Source organism: Eucalyptus grandis, chromosome 1 (assembly GCF_016545825.1).
Source record: "Eucalyptus grandis isolate ANBG69807.140 chromosome 1, ASM1654582v1, whole genome shotgun sequence".
NCBI lineage: Eukaryota > Viridiplantae > Streptophyta > Magnoliopsida > Myrtales > Myrtaceae > Eucalyptus > Eucalyptus grandis.
The window spans coordinates 9,559,707-9,583,003 of record NC_052612.1 but is presented as its reverse complement, the minus strand read 5'-3'; the positions used below and the strand labels follow the sequence as shown (position 1 = coordinate 9,583,003).

The following is a 23,297-nucleotide window of genomic DNA, read 5'->3' as shown; positions in this document are numbered from 1 at the left end:
ACATTAATGTGGATAGTGATTGTTTTATGTGGTACAACTAATATGGATACGAATAATTTTTTAAATATTTTTTCAAACTATATTTTTAAAGTTGTTTGTAACTATTATAATGAGAAACTAGCAAAATGGGAAACATGAATCCTACAATAAACAAAATGGATAATTACCCAAAAAATCTCTTCAAACTCTTTATGTTTGTGTTAATTTAGTTTTAAAATTTTCAATTATACCAATTTAATCATCACCTTTATCACCACACTGAGTGCACGAAGGGGAGAAATTCGAATCCCCAACACGTCGCAAGTGGACTTACCCGCTTCACAGGGGTGGTGAGTTCCTCCGTGGGTCTCAGGATTTGCCCGGTATTTGTGGACTTACGGGTTTCGCAAGATCATTAAAAAATAAAATTAATCATCACCTTTTCAAATTTTGTCGATTAGGTTTATTAAAAAAATTTAATGTAAACATTGATCGTCTTATATAATATAATTAACCCTAATGTAGATAATTTTTAAATATTTCTTTCAATTTTTGTTATATATATTTTTAATCGTAGCTGTCGATGGTTGATAGAGCTTGCTGGACGCTAACAACAGTTTGCCTCACCCAACACCCAAATCTAGGCGAGCTAGGTAAGGCCTTGACCCTTGCTAGAGTCTAATACCCTGGTTGGCCACTAGTGAAAGAAAATAGAAAAAGAAGAAAAGGTGAAGAATAAAATTTAGAAATATTAAAAAATTTCCACATTAATAACGATTATGTTATATAAGATAACTAGCATATTCATTAGTATTTTCTATCAAAATTGGCTAAATTAACTTAATTGGTAAAATGTGAAAATGTTGAAGGCTAAATTGACATAGTTAAAAATTTTGGATCGAATTGGTATAAGTGCAATATGTTTATAACATTTTTTGGTAATTATCCCGTAAATGAAGAGTAAGAAAATGAGAATTTGTGGATATATTTTTTGGTTCTAGTAGCTTTTTAAATTCTTAACTTTTATTTGGGTGACGTTATGGATGTTACATTCTTATTTTGTTATTTGGAATAGATTAACAACAGAGATTGGAATTTTGAAATATCAGAATCAAAATTTTGTTATTTGTTATTTTGTTATTTTGTTACATCTTTTTTCAGAATCAAAGGTATGCTTTTCTTGTTTGTTGCTTATTTTCGTGGAACATGCATCGATCATTCTTTCTCTTTTCGTTTTAAAATTCTAAAGAAAATGTATTGCCGAATATAATATAATAAGATGTTTTCTCACTTCAATTTCGAGTTTGTAGTGAAGCAATAACCTTGCACAATATTCTTAGCCATTACTTTGAATCGAATGCAACGTGTCATGTCCTACCTTGTATGCATGCTTTTCGAATTGTATCTCAACGAGAAGACTCGACCTTTCATAAGACTTGGCATTTCTATTATTTTTGAATTCTCTTGAATTATGTTCGACACAATAGGTTGAATGTAATGGACTAAGATAATATGAAAATAGAATCATGATAATGTGAACCAAAAATTTCATTGATGGTATTTTATAAAACAAGAATAATTTCATTTGATGGGAGTGAAAATTTGGGGTGGAACTATATTTTTATACACAATTTACATAATTAATAACATAAAAAATCTATAAAATCTATAACAACTACGGAAGACATTAATTACCTCATCAAGTATTAAATTCAGTAGGGATTAAAAGTCTAATTTGTTGTGGAGTCCTGGACACGCGGGCACACGTGTCAATAATCAGTGCCATGCCAACTTGGCAATGTCTGGCAATTTTGGAATGGAAAACTGCTGAAAGGACTTAAATTGCATCAGAAGATTAATAAGTCGAGCAAAAATGTAATTAAACCAAGCGTGCGGGACTGAAAGTAAACTCTCGTAAAGTTATGGGACCAAAAATGCAAATTCCAACAATCTTAAATAGGGGTGTGCAACGGATCCGTCCGAGGCGCTGGCTAGACCAGGACCGAACCGGTTGGTTTTGGGTGGTTCTCACGGTTGGTAGTCCGGTCCCCGGTTCCTAATCTTGGAACCGGTGGCCGGTTGGTCGATTTCCGATTTCAAGGTGGAACTGGACCGAACCGCACCGATTGGATCGAATCAAATTTTTTTATATATAATTTATATATATAGAATTAATAAAACATATAAACATGATAACTTATTACAATCAAAATTGTAATTTGAGGTAGCGACCTCTTATGTGGCCAAGAGACCATTAAAATCCTTTTTGTTACTCTTTTATTTATAGAAAAAAATCTCCTTGTTAGTTTTGACGTGGGACTGAGACCTCAAGAGATCCGGTGAATCACACAAATGGAGTTTAAATATTTTGCACGTGTGATTAGTTTTGTTGAATTGTCAGGAATCGGTGGATTGATCGGCCAGAGCAGCCAATCATTTCTTTAGTTCTTTAGTGCAAAAAAGTAGAGTCGATTTTTTGGACGGGATAGGACCGGTCCGGTTTCGATCTAGGTCAAACGGTCCGGTCCACGGTTCGCAATTTTGGAACCGGTGCTCCCAGTCCGGTTCCTGGTTCCAAGGTGGAACCGGACCGAACCGGGAGCCGATCAGCCCTGATCTTAAATCCTATCGTCTTCTTCACCTTGTCGCAATCTCTCTCCCACTCTCTCTCTCTCTTCTTTCTCTCTCTACTGTAAATTCTATCCTTTGCATTCTATCCACCGTCGGGAAACGTGGGTCAAGCTCTCTCTTCAAAGTCGATACTTTCGGCGAATGGCGAGCTCGAGTCGCCTGAACGCTTCGAACCGTCGTGGCGGGCTCGCCGTTTCGGCCTCCTTCGCTTTGCTGTGAGCCTTGAAGTGTGAACTTTCCGGCGGCGGCGGCGGCGGCCATGGACGTCTCTGAAGCTCTGCCTCGCCCCAACCTTCGCCACCTCTTCTCTCCCAACCCGTCTCCCCTGCTCTGCTCGTAAGTGTCGAAGCTTCGTTCTTGAGTTTTTCTGGTGCTAGCGCCACTGGGTGGAGTGTGGATGGCGCGAGAGGTCGTCCATCGTTAGCTGTTTAGTCCAAGTTCAATTGGGTCTTCTACCGTGACGTGTTTGAGCCTTTTGCTGATGCTCTTTTTCTCTAAAATGCTATGCCTTTTGGCCACTCTAGATGTTTAGGAAGCCACACGGTTCAGCACAGAGCGACCCTATTCTTTCTCGTTTTGCTTTGATGGTTACGGAATTCGTCGAATGAGGAATTTTTCCGTTCGAGCTTCTGATATGAGGGAGCCTTTAGTGTTGTCCGAGCTTCTGATATGAGGGAGCCTTTAGTGTTGTCCGCGGTTGCCGCTATATACTTCCATGGCTTTGACTGACATTTGCAATGGGGTATAATGCTAATTACAAATTGAGGGTGGCATTTCATTTCGAAGAAATACTTTATGAGGAGCCCGTGATGGTTCCCTTGAGAAGATGATTTCGGGATGCTTTCATGGGGAACATCCTCGAGATCATACTTTCTTTGGATTTTAACTGTGGAATAAGCATGGGATTTGTATGAGATGGTAGTTGGAAGGATTGTGGAAAGTGTTTTGTTTGCTAAAAGGATATCCTTTTCCCTCAAAATGTGAATTTTCTGCCGTGTGCTTAATTTTTTTTGGCAAGTGCTATGTGTGCGTGTGTGGATGTTTTGTGGGCGCATGTGCAGGCACTTGTTAACAGTTTTGAAGCCATTGATGTTGGATTAATGCTGAACTAGGTCTATGTGCTGGCATCCGCAATATGAGAATGTTCTGGGACATACTATTCGCACAGGAAATAACAGTTTCTGTATGAGATCAGCTATAATGCATACAAGGAGAGGTAAAGTGCCATTCACATTCTTTGCTTTTCTTTTTTGCCTTTTGGTGCTGGATATTTGTAAATCTAATCTAACAAATAGTATGTTTGAGCGTTAGCAATCTATTAGATACAAGTGCTATTGTTCTTCTCTTTTTCATTAAGATGATTGCTTATGGCTAAGTATTTGGTGTTCTCTGGTGTCCATAGAGAAGAACCTTATGAATGGTACATTTGGAAGGAAGACCTCTTGTTCTTTTCGAAGTGGTGTCAGTTTTGCTCACTAGAGACATGGAAGAAATGCGGGTGTGAGCGTCCTTGATTCTGTGTAATGATAAATTGTGATCTCATAAGTTTTTATCAATCTAAGCAATTTAAAGTAGCTTTGTCCCGTTGTACCACCTTCTAAACTTCAAAATTTTCTCGACCTTGCATTTGTGGTCTATGTAGGATCTCGTGATGATTACTGTCTGCTCTAAATGTTAGTATCTAGGTAATTAGAGTTACTATAACTAAGTTACTTTGCATAATGAAAAAATTACTACCACACGAAGATAATGTTATTGGATACTTGGGCATGTTCGCTTGTGTTAAACTTAGTGGAATAATTTATCCTTTGAGAGCCTTGTTTACTAGAAAAAACTTATTAATGAAAATTGCAGGTGAAAAAGTTGCTGTTAGCTATATAGTTTCCAAGATGACATAAATGGACTTCATCTTTTAAATCTAGAGATACAACTTTCCCGATCATTTTATTTAGCTGTTTGGGACGAATACTTTAAAGACTGAGGCAGGTCTATCTCATTCCAAAATCCAGGGAAGTCCTCTATTACTTCTGAGAGCTACTGCAAGGTGGTTTGGACTGTCGAAGCGGAAGTAGCGGATGATCAACTTCTGTATCTAGCTGGTGATCTTATGGAACTAGGCTGCTGGGAACCCCAAATGGCAATACCAATGTCTCCAACTCAACACGCCAACTTATGGAAGGTTGAAGTCAAGGTAACTGTCTCTAGATAGGAAACAATGAAATTTGTTGGCAAGTGTCGAAATTGAAAGTGTTGCCTGCTTAACAATATAGAATCATAATTCTCTTTCTAAGTGCCTTGAGTGATCTGCCTTCACCTTTCAAGTTACATCTGGTGAGTTAATTGGTCTCTTGAGAGTGAGTGATGATTGATAAAGGTTAAGGATGTAGTTGTTTTGGGGGCTTTTCTTCTTGTGCTTAATTTAACTATGTTCATTTTATTCATACTTTGGTGGCTGAAAATTGGATTGAAACAGCAAACTTTCTATCTGTCAAAATCGATAGCTCGGACTTTTCTAAGTAATAACAGTTAAATCTTTTTTCATCAGATTGCCTGCGGGGTTAGTTTTAAGTATAACTATTTCAAGAAAGGAGCATCGTGGCCTCCTTATGATACCATTTGGCGGCCTGGGCCTGAATTTTCTCTCGTCATCCCTCAACATTATGAACAAGATAAGAATATTGTGGTGAGGGATTCATGGAAGGAGCTCCAAACCGGAAGTAGGATATCCTCAGCTCAATTATGGGGCTCATGGATAGAGGAAATTTACTTGCCAATTGAGCCTTTGACATCAGCAGTACCAAGAGGTATTATCGTTTTCTTGAATGCATTGTTACTGTAGTACTTCCTTATGATGCTTCTGAACACTCAAATGCTTACAGTGGCTTATCAGATGAAGATGAAATTGTCAGATGCCTAGGAACTGATCTACTAGAGGCAGGAAGATCCTTAGATGCAGAGGTCAATAATGAGAGTTACACCAATAATGAACACATGATAAGTGATAAGCAGAAGGATTATGGTTCTGCTACATTTATCTCTGAAAGACAGCAAGCTATCGAGGAGCCCTGGCTCATCTCGACTCTTCCTAGTCATATATCAAAGGACGTGGATTTTGACATACCTACAGAGAGTGGCAATGGGGAAGATGAGTTTACTCAAACAGATTCTGAAAATCAGCGTTATCAAGATGCTGGTGAGTTGTTGGCCGAAGAAGGAAAGCATCTAGTTTCAGTTGAGGATTCTATTTCTACTGTTATATTAATCAATTCCTCAATATGCACAATGCAAAGAATTGCAGTATTGGAAGAAGGGAAGCTAGTTGAGTTACTTCTGGAGCCTGTTAAAACTGATGTACAATGTGATAGCGTGTATCTAGGTATTGTCATGAAACTTGTTCCACATATGGGTGGTGCTTTTGTCAACATCAGCAACTCGAGACACTCCCTTATGGATATCAGGCATAACAGAGAACCTTTTGTATTTCCTCCATTTCATCAACAAATGAGGAAAACAAAACCAAATGGCTCAGAGAATGGAGCTTTTGAAGGTCATCCACTTAATCACGGAGATGTCCATGCGTTAGATAATGTTGAAAGTATTGATGATGTCACAGAGATTTTGTCTCAGGCTTCAGGAAAAGCTGTGCATGATGACTATGAGGAAAATGAATATGAGGATGATTTTGATGCTACGGAAACCTTGAAAGGATTTTTGAATGGTAGTCTGTTGCATACAAATGAAGTTGGTGTTGCTGCTGGTATAGAGGACGATGTTGGTGGAATCAACAACAATCAACAAGGTGAGTCTCTTAAGGGTTTTCTTCCTATGGAAATGGCAATTGCCACTAACTCTGAGAGATCTAAACTTAAAGATGCAAAGGATGCTACTCTTACATCTGCTGGGGATAATAAGTGGAGTAAGGTCCGGAAGGGCACCAAAATTATTGTTCAAGTAGTCAAAGAAGGACTAGGCACAAAGGGTCCCATGTTGACCGCATATCCTAAACTGAGGAGTAGATTCTGGGTGGGTTCTCCATCATATTTCTTTTAGTCTTAATAGACTCCATTGAGCTATTGTTTTGCAATACCTAATTTGCTTCAACCTCTATCGGTTTGCAGATATTGATGACTCGGTGCGATAGGATTGGAGTGTCAAAAAAGATTAGTGGGATGGAACGTACTCGATTAAAAGTCATAGCAAAGACTTTGCAGCCCCAAGGTTTCGGTTTGACTGTGAGGACTGTTGCTGCTGGTCATACTTTAGAGGAATTGCAGAAGGATTTGGAAGGTTTGCTTTCGACCTGGAAAAACATAATGGAACATGCAAAATCTGCTGCTCTTGCTTCAGATGAAGGTGTTGAAGGAGCTGTTCCTTGCATTTTGCATAGGGCTATGGGTCAAACACTCTCAGTTGTCCAGGACTATTTTAACAAGAAGGTCACTGCCCTTGGCACTTGTATTTTTTAAATTACGATTTGTGGACGTTATTTTAATCTAATTGCATAAATCATACTAATTATGGCAATATTACTGATCCACTTTTAGGTGACAAAAATGGTGGTCGACTCTCCAAGAACTTTTCATGAGGTATTGCTGAGTAGTTGCGAAGCATGTCTTTGGTGAAAAACATGTGCTTTTTCTTTATTGGGCTGCTAATTGGATGGAATAGCAGGGTATTTTTCCCTGTTTCTGTGAGGTTCTGAATATGGGGAAAATATATGTGATTGCTCCTTCATATATTGATCGAGCACATCTCCTGATATCATTTGGAAGCAACCTGATCCATATTGATATTGTTATGAACATATTAGTGGTTAAGATATCTCTATGCTATGAGATTTTTTATGATGAATTACTGAGTGAAACACCATCTGTACTGCTGTTTTATGTGGAGCTGAGATGATGGTCGAAAAGCAATATGTGGCAACTTATTTTACCAGTTGGTTCAACTGCTTTGTTTATATGGTTGCAACTTATTTTACCAGTTGTTTCCTGCGATGAGGATAGCCTTTGCTATGCAGTAAGTAGTATGGACTTTCACTAACCTAAAAAGTGTAAGCTGTTTTGTGTACTTTCAGGTTACCAACTATCTTCAAGAAATAGCTCCAGATCTTTGTGACAGAGTTGAGTTATATGATAAAAGAATTCCTCTTTTTGATGAATTCAACATCGAAGGGGAGATTGATAATATCCTGAATAAAAGGTGAGGTCTATCCCAACGTTACCTGATTCAGGATTTTGATATACCTTTTTTTTTTTTTTTTTTTTTTTTTTTTAAATTATTACCTTAAGTGGTTGATATACACTAGTATAACCAAAGATGTGTTGTAAGGCAGTATAAATTTATTGCATGAGCGAAATTCTGCAGATAGAGTTTTCTCCAACTATTTGGTAGGAGAGAGACAATTGCATTTTTGGATGATTTGGAGGATTGCAATTTGGTAAAGAGTAGGAAAAGAGGAAGATGCTGTCAGCTATATCTGTTACGTTTCTATGGGATAATCGGAGGGAGGGAAATCAGGGGCTTTTGAGAAACAAGAATCTGAGTTTTCAAGTGCAATTAAAATTAGATGCAATATTATCTTTGTGTATTACTGTTTACAACATATATATGTTAAAAATATAAAATACAACTACTCCATTGGACTCAGGAGCTGCTCGAGTCAAGTATTGTCGATATGTGAGCTTGACTTGGTTTGATACTTGAGGCACTTTGATCATGATGACAAATTGAGTCAAACTCAGTTTTTCAGTGTCAATGAGTTGAGCTCCGGCTCATTTGCACTGTTGATGCATTGGCCTTTGTCAATCACATCTTGCATGGCCACTACATTGTTTATCTTCTTAAAGAGGTTATCGATCAGCTGACGTGTAAGGACACTTGTAGTGCCATCACTTTTGTACAACTCTCACTTTGGCGTCATAAATTTTTTGAGTGATTATTTAAGTGTTATAACTTTTAAAAGCAGATCAATTAAGTTACATTAGCAATTTTCTGCCCAAAATTTTATGGGGTATTCATTTTTTAGTGGGCGACATTAAATGATTTAATATTAGATTAATGCCATGTAGGATGGCCAAAGAAACTGCCTATATAATTTAAGTGATCGATTTATTAAAGTCATGATGCTTAAATGGTCACTCGAAAGATAATGGCAACAAAGTAAGCTTCAGATGAAAGTTATGGCTTTTAGTGTCCTTTTCCCATCAGTTGACTGTTGGGGGGAAAAACTAGGAATTGGTAGCAGACTCGATTTCAAACTCAAATAAGATGTTGGTGTGTCCATTAAAAATAAAAGCTTAAAGTATTAGGAAAGCCAACAATAAACGTATATCAATAATATACAGGCAGAGTCGAAGGATAGGAAAGAAAGTCCAAAGATGTATGCTCAGAGTGTCATTATTTCCCCATCGAATGCATTTATACCATGAGCAATCTATTTCATGGAGAGAAAAATCACTTATGATAATCTTCCTCTTTTATGTATTCATTATTGTGTATATCATTTGCAGCCTTAAAGATATTAAACTCAATACTCATGCTTGGTTAAACTTGCTGCACTTTCTTACAATCTCAGGGTTCCACTTGCTAATGGAGGTTCCCTGGTTATTGAACAAACTGAGGCTTTAGTCTCTATTGATGTGAATGGCGGTCATGGGATGTTTGGACAGGGAAACTCGCAAGAAAAGGCAATTCTTGATGTAAACCTTGCAGCAGCTAGACAGGTGCTTTGGATACTCAACTCTTGTTGCAAGTGTTTATGTACATAATGTTTGATAAAATGAAATGTTTTCTGTTTTCTTTTGCCTATTCTTCTTTACAGTTCTTGCATAGTATCCATTTTATCCAAAAGCAAAACAAACTTCTTATAAAGTATCCTTTAAGAAAAGGAAGAGGAAAGATAAGGTGCTTCGAACTGACTTTTTCCAATGCAGTTAAAATGTTTGAAGAACGTGCAATTTCACGAGTAGTATGACTATAGAGAATAGAGTACAAAACACAATGTAAAGTTGGTTGGCTTCTATTCAGTGTAATGTTGACCATCAGGAGCTCCCAGATTTAAGATTCACTGTCTTGATCTTTTCTAGAGATAGCACGAACCTATTATGCTCGACTTGAATGCAAAGCAATGTCTCATCATACATCAATAGGAAGCCGCAGGAATCAGAATAATATCTCTCCAAAATAGAGCAAATGGAAGTACTAGAGAGTGAGACTGATATAGGAGTGGATGTAATGCAAGAGTTAATACACATATGATGTTTTTTCCATCTACAAGTTTGCTTCTCTTTTAGATACTAGTGTTCTGAGTAGTTAATCTTCATTTATGCAATTTTTTTTCAGAGGTCAAGGTATGTTAGATATCAGGGATAGTGGTTTTGGTCAAGACAAGTTTATTTGAGATTGCTCTAGATTGGAGTTTACTGAAGTGTATGTTACACACCAGGACATGCATTGTGGATCCTGCTCATGAGTATGACACTGTCAAGTAGATACAAGCCATAAGTGATTTGGCATTCCTGTTAATGTTCACATATAGTTTTCTTCACATGAATCATTTCATTTGACTTGTCATTAGTGTCTGGGCTGCTCAGTACTATAATGATAATTATTGTCGTCTTCCTACCGTTGTCATCATCAGCACAGTAAGATAGATTTCTTACTATGGTCATGCATATCTAAGCTTTGGTCCCAGCTCTGATATCTAAGAGGCATATGCTTGGTGAGTCTAGTAATATTTTTCTTTGTCCTAGTTCCTGAATCAACTACCAAAGTCATGGGTAATTATCTATGCATCATAAAGGGACGGTGTTCTATTTTGGTGAAAGCTAATGCCATAGCTTTTCTTGGTACATTTCAGATTGCTAGGGAGTTAAGACTTAGGGATATTGGCGGCATTATTGTGGTAGACTTCATTGATATGGCAGACGAATGTAAGCAATCTCTCTCTCTCTCTCTCTCTCTCTCCCTCACGCTTACTCAAGCGTGCCCCACTGATGTTTTGATAGTCCATTTTTTCCCTAAATTTAGCTCCATATGCTGAAAATAGCAGAACTTGAATTGCATTTTCTCCTGAATTACTTAGCTTTAGGAATACTGTGTCTAGCTATGGTTTACTGAATAATATTTTATAATATGTGCTTACCATGAAACTATCCAAGTCACACTAGTGATTTAATCAGTGAAAGATGCTTTTTGGTAAGGTGATATATTGAGAGGACAGTATAAATTTTCTACAGAGGAAAAAAAAAATATTTATGTTGCCGGGGTGAAAGTACTCATTTATGAAGGGGACTGAATATCAAATTTAGAACAAGCTAATTTTCTATTTCCGATTCTGTGCACCTGTATATTATCAGTAGTGAAGATTGGGTCATGTTTAAGGTGCATTGAGTCTGCTGTTTCCATTGAAAGAGTACTAGTATTTTATTGGTCATGGCTCTTCTAATCGTTTCTTATTGGGAACAATTGCTTCCTTCAGCAAATAAAAGGCTAGTATATGAAGAAGTGAAGAAAGCTGTGGAGAGAGACCGTTCTATGGTGAAAGTATCTGAATTGTCCAAGCATGGACTCATGGAGATAACCAGAAAGAGGGTAAGTTGCTTCCTTATGCTTGCAATTTTGCTAACATGCTTTTGGAAAGAAGTGCTTTAAGTATCTTCACTATGGTCCTCTTTATCATTTGGCTACAACATCCATTAGTTGATCATCCAAACAAATGCCACTCTTTTATGGTTGCATAAATTGGGTTTCAGCATCCAAAGATTTGTCTTGCTGATGTGTGTATAATGTGGGCAGGTTCGACCTAGTGTCACTTTTATGATAAGTGAGCCATGTACTTGTTGTCATGCTACTGGGAGAGTTGAAGCTCTTGAGACTTCGTTCTCAAAGATTGAGCAGGAAATTTGCCGTTTGGTGGTGAGTAACATGTCACGCCTCATGTTCTTTTCTTTTTAATTTTGAAGCATGAGAAACTAAAAATCTGTTGTAAGGCTTTGCTGCCTGGAAAAAGAAAAGGAACATACCAGATATTAAGTGCTTCCAGGGCTTTGATATGTTTCAGGAATGGAACCGTTTGAGTATATACAACCTGTATCCTGGTTTGTGGCTTCATCAGATTTTTGACTGATGATCCTTGCGTTTTGAATTTTTCGGTACAGGCTGTCATAAAGCCAAAAGCTGATCCTGAGGACCCTAAATCCTGGCCAAGACTTGTATTAAGGGTTGACAATCACATGTGCGATTACTTGACCTCCGGAAAGAAGACACGGCTTGCAATTTTGAGCAGTTCTCTTAAAGTTTGGATTCTTCTGAAGGTATGCCCCGTCTTTTAACTGTTCTTTCAACCATAATGCAATTCTGAGTAAAAGGTAGAAAAGATTGTCGTGGCAGAACTTTAAATTTCTTTTAGCTGGAACAATGAATCACATCTACTCTGGCTTACACTAAAATCAAGTACTTGTCATATGGTTCACTGGGTAGTCGTTTTAGCAATGGAAGTTGCTGATGAAATGGAGAAAAGGAGAAGCTCGAAAATTAATGCACACCTTTCATTGCCGTAGATCAAATGCTTTTATGATCTTGTCTTTTTCCTTGTATATATGTGGCCTTTAATTGTCTTGTGATGCTATAATACAAGAAACGATATTCTAACCCTTCAGCATGATGTTGGCAACTTTGACTTGGCCATTTCTATGTGTTGGATATTCATAATATCAGTGTTATGATGTATTCAAGATCCTTAAACATTTTATCTTCCAAAGAATTCTCTGAGGCCTTTTGACTTTAATGATCACTATCAAAAAGTCGCATTCTAATGTAGTGTGCAGAGTCTGTCATTAAGAGTGTCAAATCATGACAACCTTGTCAAGGATTCACAGGGGATTGACCCCCTGTCCACGTTGGTTGGGGAGAAATTCCATGGCTCACTGGGGTGACATTGCCTGGGATAGCAAAAGAAACGTTGTCTTACTGTTTTGACACCTTGCTGCATACTAGAAACAGATTCCATCTTTGTCGGGTATTAAAGATATTTGATATGATTATGGAAGGTTATGAAAGATAAATGAAAAGGGTTTTCCTGGTCTTGAACTCTCTTTATTTATTTATTTATTCATTTTTTTACGCTAATCCAATGGTGCAGGTTGCTAGAGGTTTCACCCGAGGTGAATTTGAAGTGAAGCCATTCGGCAATGACAACAAGGTGAATAAGAATGAGCATCAGGCTACCATTCCGATGCTACGGTCGAAGGAAAGAAGAGCCAAAGATTCAGGGAAACAGGTGACTATAATTCCAGTGAAGAAATGGAAAACTCGTCGATAGCACTTGCCTGGAGAAATTCCCTATCTTATATGCAGACGGAAGTCTAGCCTTCCTGGGTGCAAAGTAGAGGAGGAAAGAGATCTGTAATTAATTCATTCTTTTCGGATGACATCATGTACCGCGAGCTGATGCTAAGGGCAGCCAATGAGATCAACATAATGAATGTTTGAAGTAATGGCCATACCATGATGGCGTATGTGAAGTGAAGTGCGTTGGTCCATCGAATCGATACGGGGAAAGGGTCGGAATCATAAGTTAAAAAAATGTATATATTTTGATGGAATTTTTTTAGCAGTTTTGCTCGTCAGAGTGTTGTAATTTACATTTGTTCTCATTAAAAAACAGGAGAATTACCTTTTCAGCTGAAACATAGGAGAGATGAGTTCCTTGATACGAAGATTTAGTGCAAATTAAAATTCCAATTTTGCAAGTACACCAAAACAAAAGAAAGGGAGGAGATTGCACGATTATTGTATAGAGCGAAGTAACAGCTAAAACCGAGTGAAAGAATTGGAGACATCTCCCTCTTTATTCATTACAAAAACCTAAGCTGACAGACATCGACCAATAAGCTAGCTCAGTGTTCTAGAGAAATTCCTACGCCTTTCCCTCGGGCCTATGCAGCTATGCTGATCGGGGTTTAATGCCTATACCTAGATCCTGTTTTAACATACATTGGCGCACTACGGAGAGCCAATTGGCTTCCAAAAAATACTAGTATGATTATACAGCAGCTGTCGCCGAAGAGCAAAAATCTAGTGATCACTCGGACGAATAAAATGGGTTTTATCCAAGTTGCAAATGCGGCCTTCCTCATGCAGCATACGAAAGAAGTCTCCTTTAGCAGCAAGTAGAAAGAATCCATCCAGTGCAGCATACAAAAGAAGTCCCCTTTAGCAGCAAGCAGAAAGAATCCATCCAGAGCATACCGGACGCCGGACGGTGTGAGCCGGCAAGTATATCAACTAACAAAAACCTGAGGATGCAAAAGATCACTAAGACAACAGCACCCGAGCTCACAGACAAATGGAAGATCCTTTAAGAAACCGACACTAGGACGATATAACTGAAGCTAAATCCTTTCAACCTTCAATGCTACTCACTTACTGATGTTAATTTTCAAGATAAAGAAACAGAGATAAACCAAGAAAGCAAAACATATTCTGAGATAGTAGAAAGAAGTAGGATGGGGAATATAAGAAGCTAACTTGAAATCCATAAAGCTGGATGATTATCCACTACCAAATGGATTGTTATTTTAAGCTGACTGCCACACTGGTCTAGTAGTGTGCAATGACCATAGGAACATCAAATCTCTCAATCTAAAGTCATAAGGGATGATACGAAGATGGTACCTCTTTTCTACACATAATGCCATAGAAGATCCGACGAAGAATTCTTTAGTCTACAGCTCTGCCCAAGATGAACGTCCCCAAAAACATACCTGCACCACCATGAGCCCGAGATGATGAATATTTGCAAGGACAAAGAAGAAAACCATGCTCAATAAAGTGTAGCGGTTTAACAAAAAAGACACCTGTATTCACAATACTCAGGCCATGCACACCGAGCTTTCCCATAGTCCCAGTAACAGTCATTGTCCCTCAGAGGTCCCCGCTTAGCTGCATAATTTTCTTTTGTAAGTGCACATTCCTATATGTACCCTAGAGTGTGGAATAATAGATAAGACAAATGCATTTAAATCTGGTCAAAGGAGAGAAAATACCCTTCGTAACAAATTTGGTTTGTGCTTCAGGATGGATATCGTGCCACATCTGAAGCCAAACTTCCCTCATTAATGCAGGGGACCTCACGATATTCCTGTGATTTGCTACACTAATATAGTGTCAATATACTATAACTGAATTGCCCAGATGAGATGACATATACAGTTGATACAAAATGACTTGCACTGATTCGACATACACATGTAATGGTTCAAACAAAATCTTATGATTTATTTATGCATGAAATAGAATTTTTCACTGACAAATGAATAAGAACATACTACAGCACGCTGTACATACTCTAAAAATTTCAAATAGAAAGTAAATCAAAGGCTAACCCCCCATGATTTGATGATTACATGAAAGCCATGCACTTCGATGACATCTTATTAGCTAGGTAACAGAAAACAGAGTAAATGAATCAGTGAGACCCAAATCCATGTCTAAAGCTTTGAGAAGGATGATTTGCCAGTTTGGGCCACCCACTGGGCAAGGTTTAGGAACCTCTTTCATGAAGTTTATGACTTGTCAATCAACTGTCATCCAAACTTAACTAGAGCTAATCTATCTTCAAGGGGAGAGAAACATCAAATTTATCATAAAAAGTAGAATCTAGTTGGTACAGGCATGTCCTCTACTTCAGCTGTAACTAAAAAGATTCCATGTAATTTAAATACCAATCTCTAAAGGAAAGAATATCCTTTTTTCTTCAGTTGGCCTTGTTCAAAACTATAATGATAAATTTACTAGAAATAATCATTAATATCATTTGAGTTTTTATTCAATTATAATTTTCATGAAAAAGTACAAATTATACATTCTTAGGGTGGTAGCTGGTGACTGCCCAAAAACAAAGTGCTAGATGGTGCAATGCGCTATGCATTGAAAAACCTATTCTGAAGCCGGATATCCTTAGTCAACTCATCAATCAGTCAAACTCCAAAGGACATATCATTATGTGAAGCACCTTTATCAAGCTCCCAGACTGCTGTCGTCCTTCCTGGAATACTTTCACCATCTTCATAATAGGTTATGTATTTAACCCTAGGAGATCTTGTCATGTTTGGAACAATATCTTCATCATGGTGATGCTCCACATTCATTTCCACTTGTATATCTGAACCATCATGCTCAGACTGCAATTTCAGAATTAGAGCTAAAAATTCAGTGAGGCACATCAAATTAGCTCTTTGGTGACTACTTTATCATGCTCTAGCACGTGAGGTATGAAAAGCTCCAATGTATATTCGTCTAGCCAGGCTACATGATGACTATTCCTGTGAAATCCAACTTCGTGAGTGTAGACACGTCCATGAAATAAATCGAACTAGAGAACCACAAACTTAATATTTCACTTCAGTGTCCATCAGGTTCATGCTAACAGAATTTGGAGCAATCGAATGCAATGGTAAAATATTGAGTATTACAACTAATATCACTACCATCTGTCAAATTCTTTGATATTCCTTGTTCAAATAAATAGTTAGGTTATCTTCATTCTAATCCTCAACATGCACCAAAAGTATGATCATCTAGTAAAATTAGCAATCTCATGAAACTTGAAAATTATAGACGTGAATATAGGCCTAATTCCCTAAAAAACCCCAAACTTTAGGTTAGTCCCAATTCTGTCCCGAAGGTTTCTTTTGTCTTAAAAAAAAACCCCAACTTTATGTACAGTCTCAAATCTGCCCTGATTGGCCCTCCATCCAAACATCTTCACTAGTCATCCTGAATTTTCTCAATTGTCACATCAAGAACAGTTTTGCTTTTGAGACAATTTTCTATGTCACCTTGTTGACGTGTCTTTCTTACTAATGTGGAAATGCCACATCAAGCAACTAATGGCTATTTTAGGACAGAGGGTTAACGGGGCAGATTTGAAACTAACTGAAAGTTGGTGATTTTTTTAGACCAAAAAAAAAAAAAAAAAAAAAAAAAAAAGGTTTCCCCAACGTCAAGCAACAAATGGCGATTTTTTTTTTTTTTTTGATGGAGGGTTAACGGGGAAGATTAAAGACTAGACTAAAAATTGGTGATTTTTTTTATATAAAAAAAAAGTTTGGAGCAGTTATGGGACAAGAGTTAAAAGTTGGTGATTTTTTTCTGACAAAAAACAGTTTGGTTTTTTTTTGGACAAAAAAAAAAAAAAATTCGAGGCAATTGGGACTAAACCTAGAGTTGGGGTTTTCTTACACACACACACACACAAAAGAGAGTTTGGGATGGAATTAGGACTGGACCCAAAGTTGAGGGAATTAGGCCTGTGAACAATGTATGAAAGAAACTAAAAACAGAAGTAAAGATTTCCATGTACACTAGTCACCGTAGATGGTACCTGAGGTGCTCTTGTAATGTTTATTCTGTGACCAAGCCAATTCTTGCACCAAGAAAGAGAATTGTATGACACCTACAAATGAAACATTAGATCATTTGAATTAAAAATGCTTTTTAACTCGATGAAAACTACAAAAAGGCTTACCGTCTCATCACCGCTTGTAGCTCCTGGATTCCCCTCCACCAGATTTCCTGACCTATACAAGTGGTAAAAAGTGCATCAAAAGCACAAACAAAAGCATCACTAATAAATTCAGGCATGATAGAGTTGGGTACATCATGCAAATGATACAAATTATTATCCTAGATTTGGACATGACTGGTGTGTCTGCATACAATAGCAACATGTCTCCAACACAAGAATGCAAAAGGTATGGTTGAAAATAGTGTGATAATATCTATTGTTGTACTCTAATATTTGATTGGGAAAATCCTTAATTGCCCACAAATAACACTAGTTCAATTTAGGCCCTTCAAGGCTTAGCGTAAATCCCTGTTCTCATTTTGTGGTAATAGTTCTGCAACCGATAGAGGACATGCTAAACTTGGATATGATGTTTAGATCCAACTCAAGTGCTAATATTCTTTTTCAACAGCACGTACTTATATGTTGAGAAGTAATCTTCTTGTTAGACAAGATGACTTTCTTCCAGAGTAATAGATCTATGAGGAGTGAACTCTCTATCAAGCATCAGAATTTATACTGTTAGCAGGGGCCAGGATAAAACTAAAAAGGAAAACCAACAGGAGATTCCTGTCAGAATTGGAACACAGCCAGCAGATGCTTTTGAGTAGAATCATCACTAGTCAAAATACTAATACTCACCTTGACAGCAGTGATCCTTCAAATTCATAAATGACATCAGTGATGATCCAGTTATCGGGGTAAGGTTTTCCACTTGGTGCGAAATAGTAACCAACCTGAGTACCATTATCAACATATGTGTTGACACTCAATCCAAGTTACTATATTAGGAAGTCACTTAACCAAATAAAAATTGTCGGCATTATGACAACTCATAAGCACTGTTTACTCCGATGCATCATAAATCCTTATGTTGAGAATGCTTCATACCTCAGTCTTGGAATCTATCCCATAGATACAAAACACGTTCTTTATAGGTGGCCTCTCCCAAGGTGTAAATGGATTTAAAATAGGATCACCAGTATATGACCTGAAACAGCGAGCATCTGAAATTTTATCGAAGGGACAGGAAAAAATATAGAAGTGGTTCAGTCACTAACAAAGCAATAAAGCGACCAGTTAAGAGATTCATTTTCAACCTAAAGTTTTTATGTTGGTTATAATGAATCGTATCCCACAATAGATCAATAAAGTGACAGCTAAGAAGTCCATATGCACTTTCAGGGGAATGAAAACAAACTGCTAGGTAGAACATGAAGGCTGAAGGAATTAATTAACAAATTTATGGCATGGAAGTTGCATGCTCTTATGTCGAAGTTGAGTCTCTGTCAAGGATCACAACAAGACCAGGGGTTGTATAGGGCAGGCGTAGTATGTCTGGATGGCAATGTACGACCTACACAGAAGCTGCAATGATTGAAGGTATAGCGGCATTTACACCTCGAAAGGCAAAAAGTCTACTCAAAGTGAAAAGGGCATTCCTCCGAGTGCACTAAGGAACATTTCAGGTTCTAGATTATGACACAGAAGGACCAAGATACTGACTGCATATATCACTATGAAGCATTTGAGGGGCGACCCTGAGAAAGTAATGTCATAGGGTGAGCAATAAGACAAAGGAACAGAAAGGTTGTTACTTCTAAAATTAATCATAAAGGGGAACTGTGTACATCGGAATAGACCGAGGGAACTTACTCACTTTTATTATGCTAAAGCCATAAAAGAATGTTTGTTTATACTTACTTAAGTAAAAGTAAAAACTACTTTTTTGTTTTCCCACTAAATTAAAAATATTATTTAAATCTCAGAAAATCATGAAAAACTTATATGTGAATTACGTGTCGACGGTTAAGTGTTACGAAAAATTTCAGAAGTTTCAGCTTTAAAAAGGAAAGTGCATAAGTCACTAGATTTAGATTAATCAAAAAGCAAAAAGTAAATGGCAATTAGATAGGAGTGTGGCAGATGAATAAATATATCAAACTTGTCTTTCAATGAATCTAACGTAAACAAAATACCATTCGTCTTTGTTGAGTCTAAAAATTCGTCTTCATTGGAGAATAATAGAATACTTACTTTTGCAATTGGTACAAAAGTCTCTTGCTATCTGGATCATAATCCTCAATTGCTTTGAAGAAGGTCCCATCCGATATTTCCCTGGCTGAAAAGGATAACTGAGTAGGAAGGCCACATTCCATATTTGGCAAATTGACATCGGCAATGTCTGAAACTGATGGATAGGCATCAACTCCTGCCAAAGAAGAAAAAAGCATAAGAGCCTGTGCAGTTTCACCATATTATTAAAACAAGACTTTCAGCTCGTACCACGATTGGAGGGTATTTCAATGTTTATTATATTTGTTGGCCATCCAGAATAGTTTGATCGATATTCTTGTTCATCACATTGATATACATGATGACCTCTGCTGCTTCCAGAAAAATGCTTCCAGTGTGCCTCATCTGTCCGACAATACTTCGAAAATGGCATCATCCACAGAGAAGAAGCAAATGAATTGAACAACAATCTGGCCGTCCCCTGATGTCTCACATGAAAATAACATTATAAGAATTTAAGATCTATGACAAAAGCCACCATGGTACAAATCCTTACATGTCCAATTGTTCTTGTTTTAACTTTAGTTAAGCATATGAGCAACCTTGTATAATATGATGATATATCTAGAGACATATCGAGTTTTGAAGGCTTAAGAAGCACAGAAATAAGGACTACCAAAGCAATACAAGCATTATCATGACTTAAAAATTTCAATTTAAACTTCATGAATTATTTCAAGATATTTGGATTGAATTCAAGACATATGCATTAGCATATAACCACAAAGTACAAAGAAACTGAGAAGGGCAAGGGCTGTATGTACCTAAGATGTCATAATACAAAGTACAAAGAAAATGAACGAGGAGCAATAGGTTCCTTTTTGAGAAGTACAAATCCATATTAATAAAGCACTCTATACTTGACGGGAACAAAGATCTAATTTACAAACATGTAGAAAAGAAGATCTGGGAACACAAATATTATGGTTACATTTCTGTTAAACTTGCATCATAGAAAGGATCAATGCTTAATAACCAGCCATTCCATCATTATAGGCTGAACCAAATTAAAAGTTGTCAAACACACAATAATTAGGAAAGACAAAAACATGTAAAGGAAAAGCTAACAAGAAGCTTTTATATGCATAAAAAAACACGTTGTTTGTATAACAGTCCCGCCGACTAAAAGAAAAATGAAGGCCGACCTCAGAAATAGGAAGACCGAATGTATATCCAGAAAGTGTTGCCTCAATTGTCTGAATTGAACCAAGAAGCGGAGCCCCTGCAATGGAGCACAAAATAAAGCCAAAGATGTATTCTTCTCTGCTTTCAGACTGCTATTTAGACAGATAATTAGCTTTCTGTGAGTTGACCATACCGACAGCGAAATAGGCATGTATGTGTTCATCAAGCCACTGAAGATACTGTTTTGGAGCAATTTCTAGCTTTAACCATTCAAGGAAGTAGCGGAAAACATTATTTCCCAAGGAATGTGCAAACACTAATGAGGGCCCTCCACGATGTTTTAGTGCAGTCTCAAATGTCAGCCTGTCACAGCAAGAAAACATTATTTAGGGCATGTTTATGGTGGTAGGTGTCCGTCTAGCGTAGCCACAGCTGTGCTGGATGTGCCATTGTCCATGTGTTTGACAACCCATTGTAAAATGGCAACAATTCAAAGTTGGGTGAAGCAGCAATTCAAAAACAGCTCTGTGCTGTTGCAGTTGTGGAGGTGCTGCCGCCAGGCATTTGAAGAAAACAATGCAAAAGCAGCAAGGCCCTGTGCAAAAGCCATAGTTGCTGTGCAACACCTATACTAGAAAACCATCTAAGAGTTTTTCTTCCATGCTGTATTTGCATTTAAAACAGAATTTATATATAATAGCATTGGAGTAACTTAGAATTTAATTAAAAAAAGGAAAATGAAGAGTTTGCCAAAGCCAGTAGAAATAGACTTTCGTGATATCATCATGACTATACATACTTCAGCTTGTGAAAGTAGAGATCTCTCTCCTCAAGCATTGATGGTGACAATCTCCAATCATATGGAGCAGCAATGATAGCATTCGCCTCAACCCCAAATTCAATGCACCACTTTACCCAGTCCTTCCATACCGACGAAAGAGGACCTATAGAAAAAAAAACTTTCACAAGACCGTTCTTTACTACCAAAAGCACATAACTAACATGACGAGAAAGTTAATAGGCACAAGGATACTGCATGTTGCCAAAGCACAAAACAAAAGCTCCAGCAAAATACCTGTAATAACACCAGGATCAAGTTCTGTAATTGCAGAAAGACCACTATCCGGCCGTGATTTACATTCAGGATGATCTGTTTGATTGTAAGGGTCTAGAAGCATGCACTTAAGCCAACAGTTTACAGCAGAAAGAAGCTGCAAAAAGCATTTCAAATTAACTTTCAGCTTATGGGCCTTTTAAGCACTAGCATATGGAGAATATCCAAGCTATAAGTGTTAAGAGGTCAAGAACTTTGGTACAAGATTTAGTTTCGTGTCCAACAATTAATTCACGACAGAACAGCAACAATTGAGAACATGAGAATAACAGAACATATAAATTTAAGAGGACAGGAGGCAGAAAAATAGAATTGCCTGATTCCGCATACACACAATCAAGTGTGACAAAGAGATCTGAATCATTCAACTCTAAGATTGGACTATAACTATAAATCTGCACATCAATCTTAGAACTAACTGATTTACATTGATCCTAGAGGAGAAAAGAGACAGATTTCACAACTGAATAAAGACGCAAGAGGAAACTCATTGCAATGATATTTTCAAGCTAATAGTTATGCAGGAATCACAAAGCATTACAGCAAGCCTCATGTTAGCTGCTTGGGCTATCCTTGGATGCTCATCCCAGCAATTTGAGACTGACCGCATAGAAGAGGGGGAGAAGAGGAACAGACAGGCAAGCAAATTTTGCTAGCTCGGCAGTTAGCTCGACAGAGTTCGCTAGTCTATGAAGCGAAGAAGACAAGGCATCACCCATCAATCAGAGGAGCGACAACATCTATTATTCTCATCACAGTCACTCCTGAATTGTGTCTAATTTTCTCTCTTCTGCTTCTAATCCCTATATTAATCCACGGAACACGATTCACAGGTTTTCCAAAAGAATGCCGCCACGTACTGAACAAAAGCCTCATTCAAAACACGGAGTGCATGCTCAATTGCTGCATAATAGAAGCCGAGCCTCGCTCATTCCGCCTCTGGCGATTCTAACAAGGAGCAAGAGATCAATAAGTCTAAGCCAAAAAAGACACTTCTCACAGTCAAACTTGTCTCAACAACACCGAGACACACAAGGAACAATCAACGAACGGACGTGCTCAGAAGAAAAATGCTCGAAGGCAGCGTATGCACACGACAATGAACTACACGGCAGAATCCGCGACCGGAGGTGACCTTGGTGGTGTCGAGCCAGACCAAGTCGAGCGGGTTGAAATCGAGCGGCGAGTAAGGGCAGTCGAGGATGGACCAAGCCCGGAGCTGAGCGGAGGCGAACCCCGGGATGATGATCCCGGAGAGCCTCTGCCTCTGCTTCGACCGTATCTCCTCCTCCGTCGACGCGTCCGCCGCGACGGCGGCGACGACGACGGCGCTGGCGGTCGCCAGCAGCAGGACCGACGCGGCGAGGAGGAAGCGGGCCCGAGCCCCCGGCGCCACCGCCGCTCTCATCTGGCCGCGCGCGAAGCCGAACCGCGCGCGCCGCCGCGCCGGAGATCGTGGGCGGAGGAATCGCGGGAGTTGGGAGAGGTTGGTTGGTTTGGTTGGTTCTACTGAGAATCTCTGGCAGGTTCCAGCTGACTATTTGACTCGCGCCCGATTTTCTTTTTCAGTTCGCCGGCGCTCCGGATTGGCGAGTCCCGGTTTAAAAAGGCTTCGGGTGCCTTTTCCGTTGGTGACGTAAGCAAACCACGCCGTGCATGTATATAAATATATATTTTTTCTTCCTGAATTTTGGTTCGATATTGTTTCTAAAATTTGGCGTGATATATAATGCGTCGTTCTCAAACTTTTAATTTATTTAATGTGTTTTGAATTATTCATAAATATACAATTCGGTTCGT

The 23,297-nt window shown here is 38.2% G+C and overlaps 2 protein-coding genes across 5 annotated transcripts; one reads left to right on the top strand and one right to left on the bottom strand.

Annotated features, from left to right (window-relative positions):
• The first annotated feature begins 2,628 nt into the window (after positions 1-2,628).
• On the top strand, positions 2,629-13,241 carry LOC104437049 (ribonuclease E/G-like protein, chloroplastic). Of its 2 annotated transcripts, XM_010049923.3 has the most exons (14): positions 2,629-2,946; positions 3,723-3,826; positions 4,620-4,801; positions 5,156-5,414; positions 5,501-6,633; positions 6,729-7,046; positions 7,155-7,196; positions 7,688-7,812; positions 9,188-9,335; positions 10,472-10,544; positions 11,093-11,205; positions 11,410-11,529; positions 11,772-11,927; positions 12,755-13,241. In XM_010049923.3, the coding sequence occupies exons 1-14, from the start codon at positions 2,870-2,872 to the stop codon at positions 12,932-12,934; spliced, it is 3,030 nt and encodes a 1,009-aa protein (XP_010048225.2). In that variant the 5' UTR covers positions 2,629-2,869; the 3' UTR covers positions 12,935-13,241. The 2 variants fall into 2 exon arrangements, with proteins under 2 accessions (XP_010048225.2, XP_039162484.1); XM_039306550.1 differs by lacking the exons at positions 2,629-2,946; positions 3,723-3,826; positions 4,620-4,801 and having other exon boundaries at positions 5,273-5,414; positions 5,490-6,633.
• A 168-nt stretch (positions 13,242-13,409) lies between these two features.
• LOC104437031 (phospholipid--sterol O-acyltransferase) lies at positions 13,410-23,053 on the bottom strand. Of its 3 annotated transcripts, XM_010049895.3 has the most exons (16): positions 22,633-23,051; positions 21,459-21,594; positions 21,183-21,327; positions 20,577-20,746; positions 20,404-20,480; positions 19,469-19,679; positions 19,220-19,394; positions 18,074-18,173; positions 17,825-17,919; positions 17,144-17,195; positions 17,000-17,071; positions 15,629-15,797; positions 14,661-14,765; positions 14,472-14,556; positions 14,290-14,378; positions 13,410-13,910 (listed from the first exon to the last, which is right to left on the bottom strand). In XM_010049895.3, exons 1-15 carry the CDS (start codon positions 22,903-22,905, stop codon positions 14,297-14,299), a joined length of 1,947 nt encoding a protein of 648 aa, XP_010048197.2. In that variant the 5' UTR covers positions 22,906-23,051; the 3' UTR covers positions 13,410-13,910; positions 14,290-14,296. The 3 variants fall into 3 exon arrangements, with proteins under 3 accessions (XP_010048197.2, XP_010048214.2, XP_010048206.2); XM_010049912.3 differs by lacking the exons at positions 13,410-13,910; positions 14,290-14,378; positions 14,472-14,556 and having other exon boundaries at positions 14,683-14,770; positions 22,633-23,053; XM_010049904.3 differs by lacking the exons at positions 13,410-13,910; positions 14,290-14,378; positions 14,472-14,556 and having other exon boundaries at positions 14,683-14,755; positions 22,633-23,053.
• Positions 23,054-23,297: the final 244 nt, after the last annotated feature.

What these genes read in the sequence shown, in the direction of transcription:
- LOC104437031 (XM_010049895.3), bottom strand. Translation starts at nt 22,905, where the DNA reads ATGAGAGCGGCGGTGGCGCCGGGGGCTCGGGCCCGCTTCCTCCTCGCC. An exon ending in ACATGCCTATTTCGCTGTCG is followed by an intron (nt 20,481 to 20,576) that starts GTATGGTCAACT and finishes GCTCCATTGCAG; the next exon opens with GGGCTCCGCTTCTTGGTTCA. An exon ending in CCTGAGTATTGTGAATACAG is followed by an intron (nt 14,379 to 14,471) that starts GTGTCTTTTTTG and finishes ATGGTGGTGCAG; the next exon opens with GTATGTTTTTGGGGACGTTC.
- LOC104437049 (XM_010049923.3), top strand. Translation starts at nt 2,870, where the DNA reads ATGGACGTCTCTGAAGCTCTGCCTCGCCCCAACCTTCGCCACCTCTTC. An exon ending in CTCCAAGAACTTTTCATGAG is followed by an intron (nt 7,197 to 7,687) that starts GTATTGCTGAGT and finishes GTGTACTTTCAG; the next exon opens with GTTACCAACTATCTTCAAGA. An exon ending in AAGTTTGGATTCTTCTGAAG is followed by an intron (nt 11,928 to 12,754) that starts GTATGCCCCGTC and finishes CCAATGGTGCAG; the next exon opens with GTTGCTAGAGGTTTCACCCG.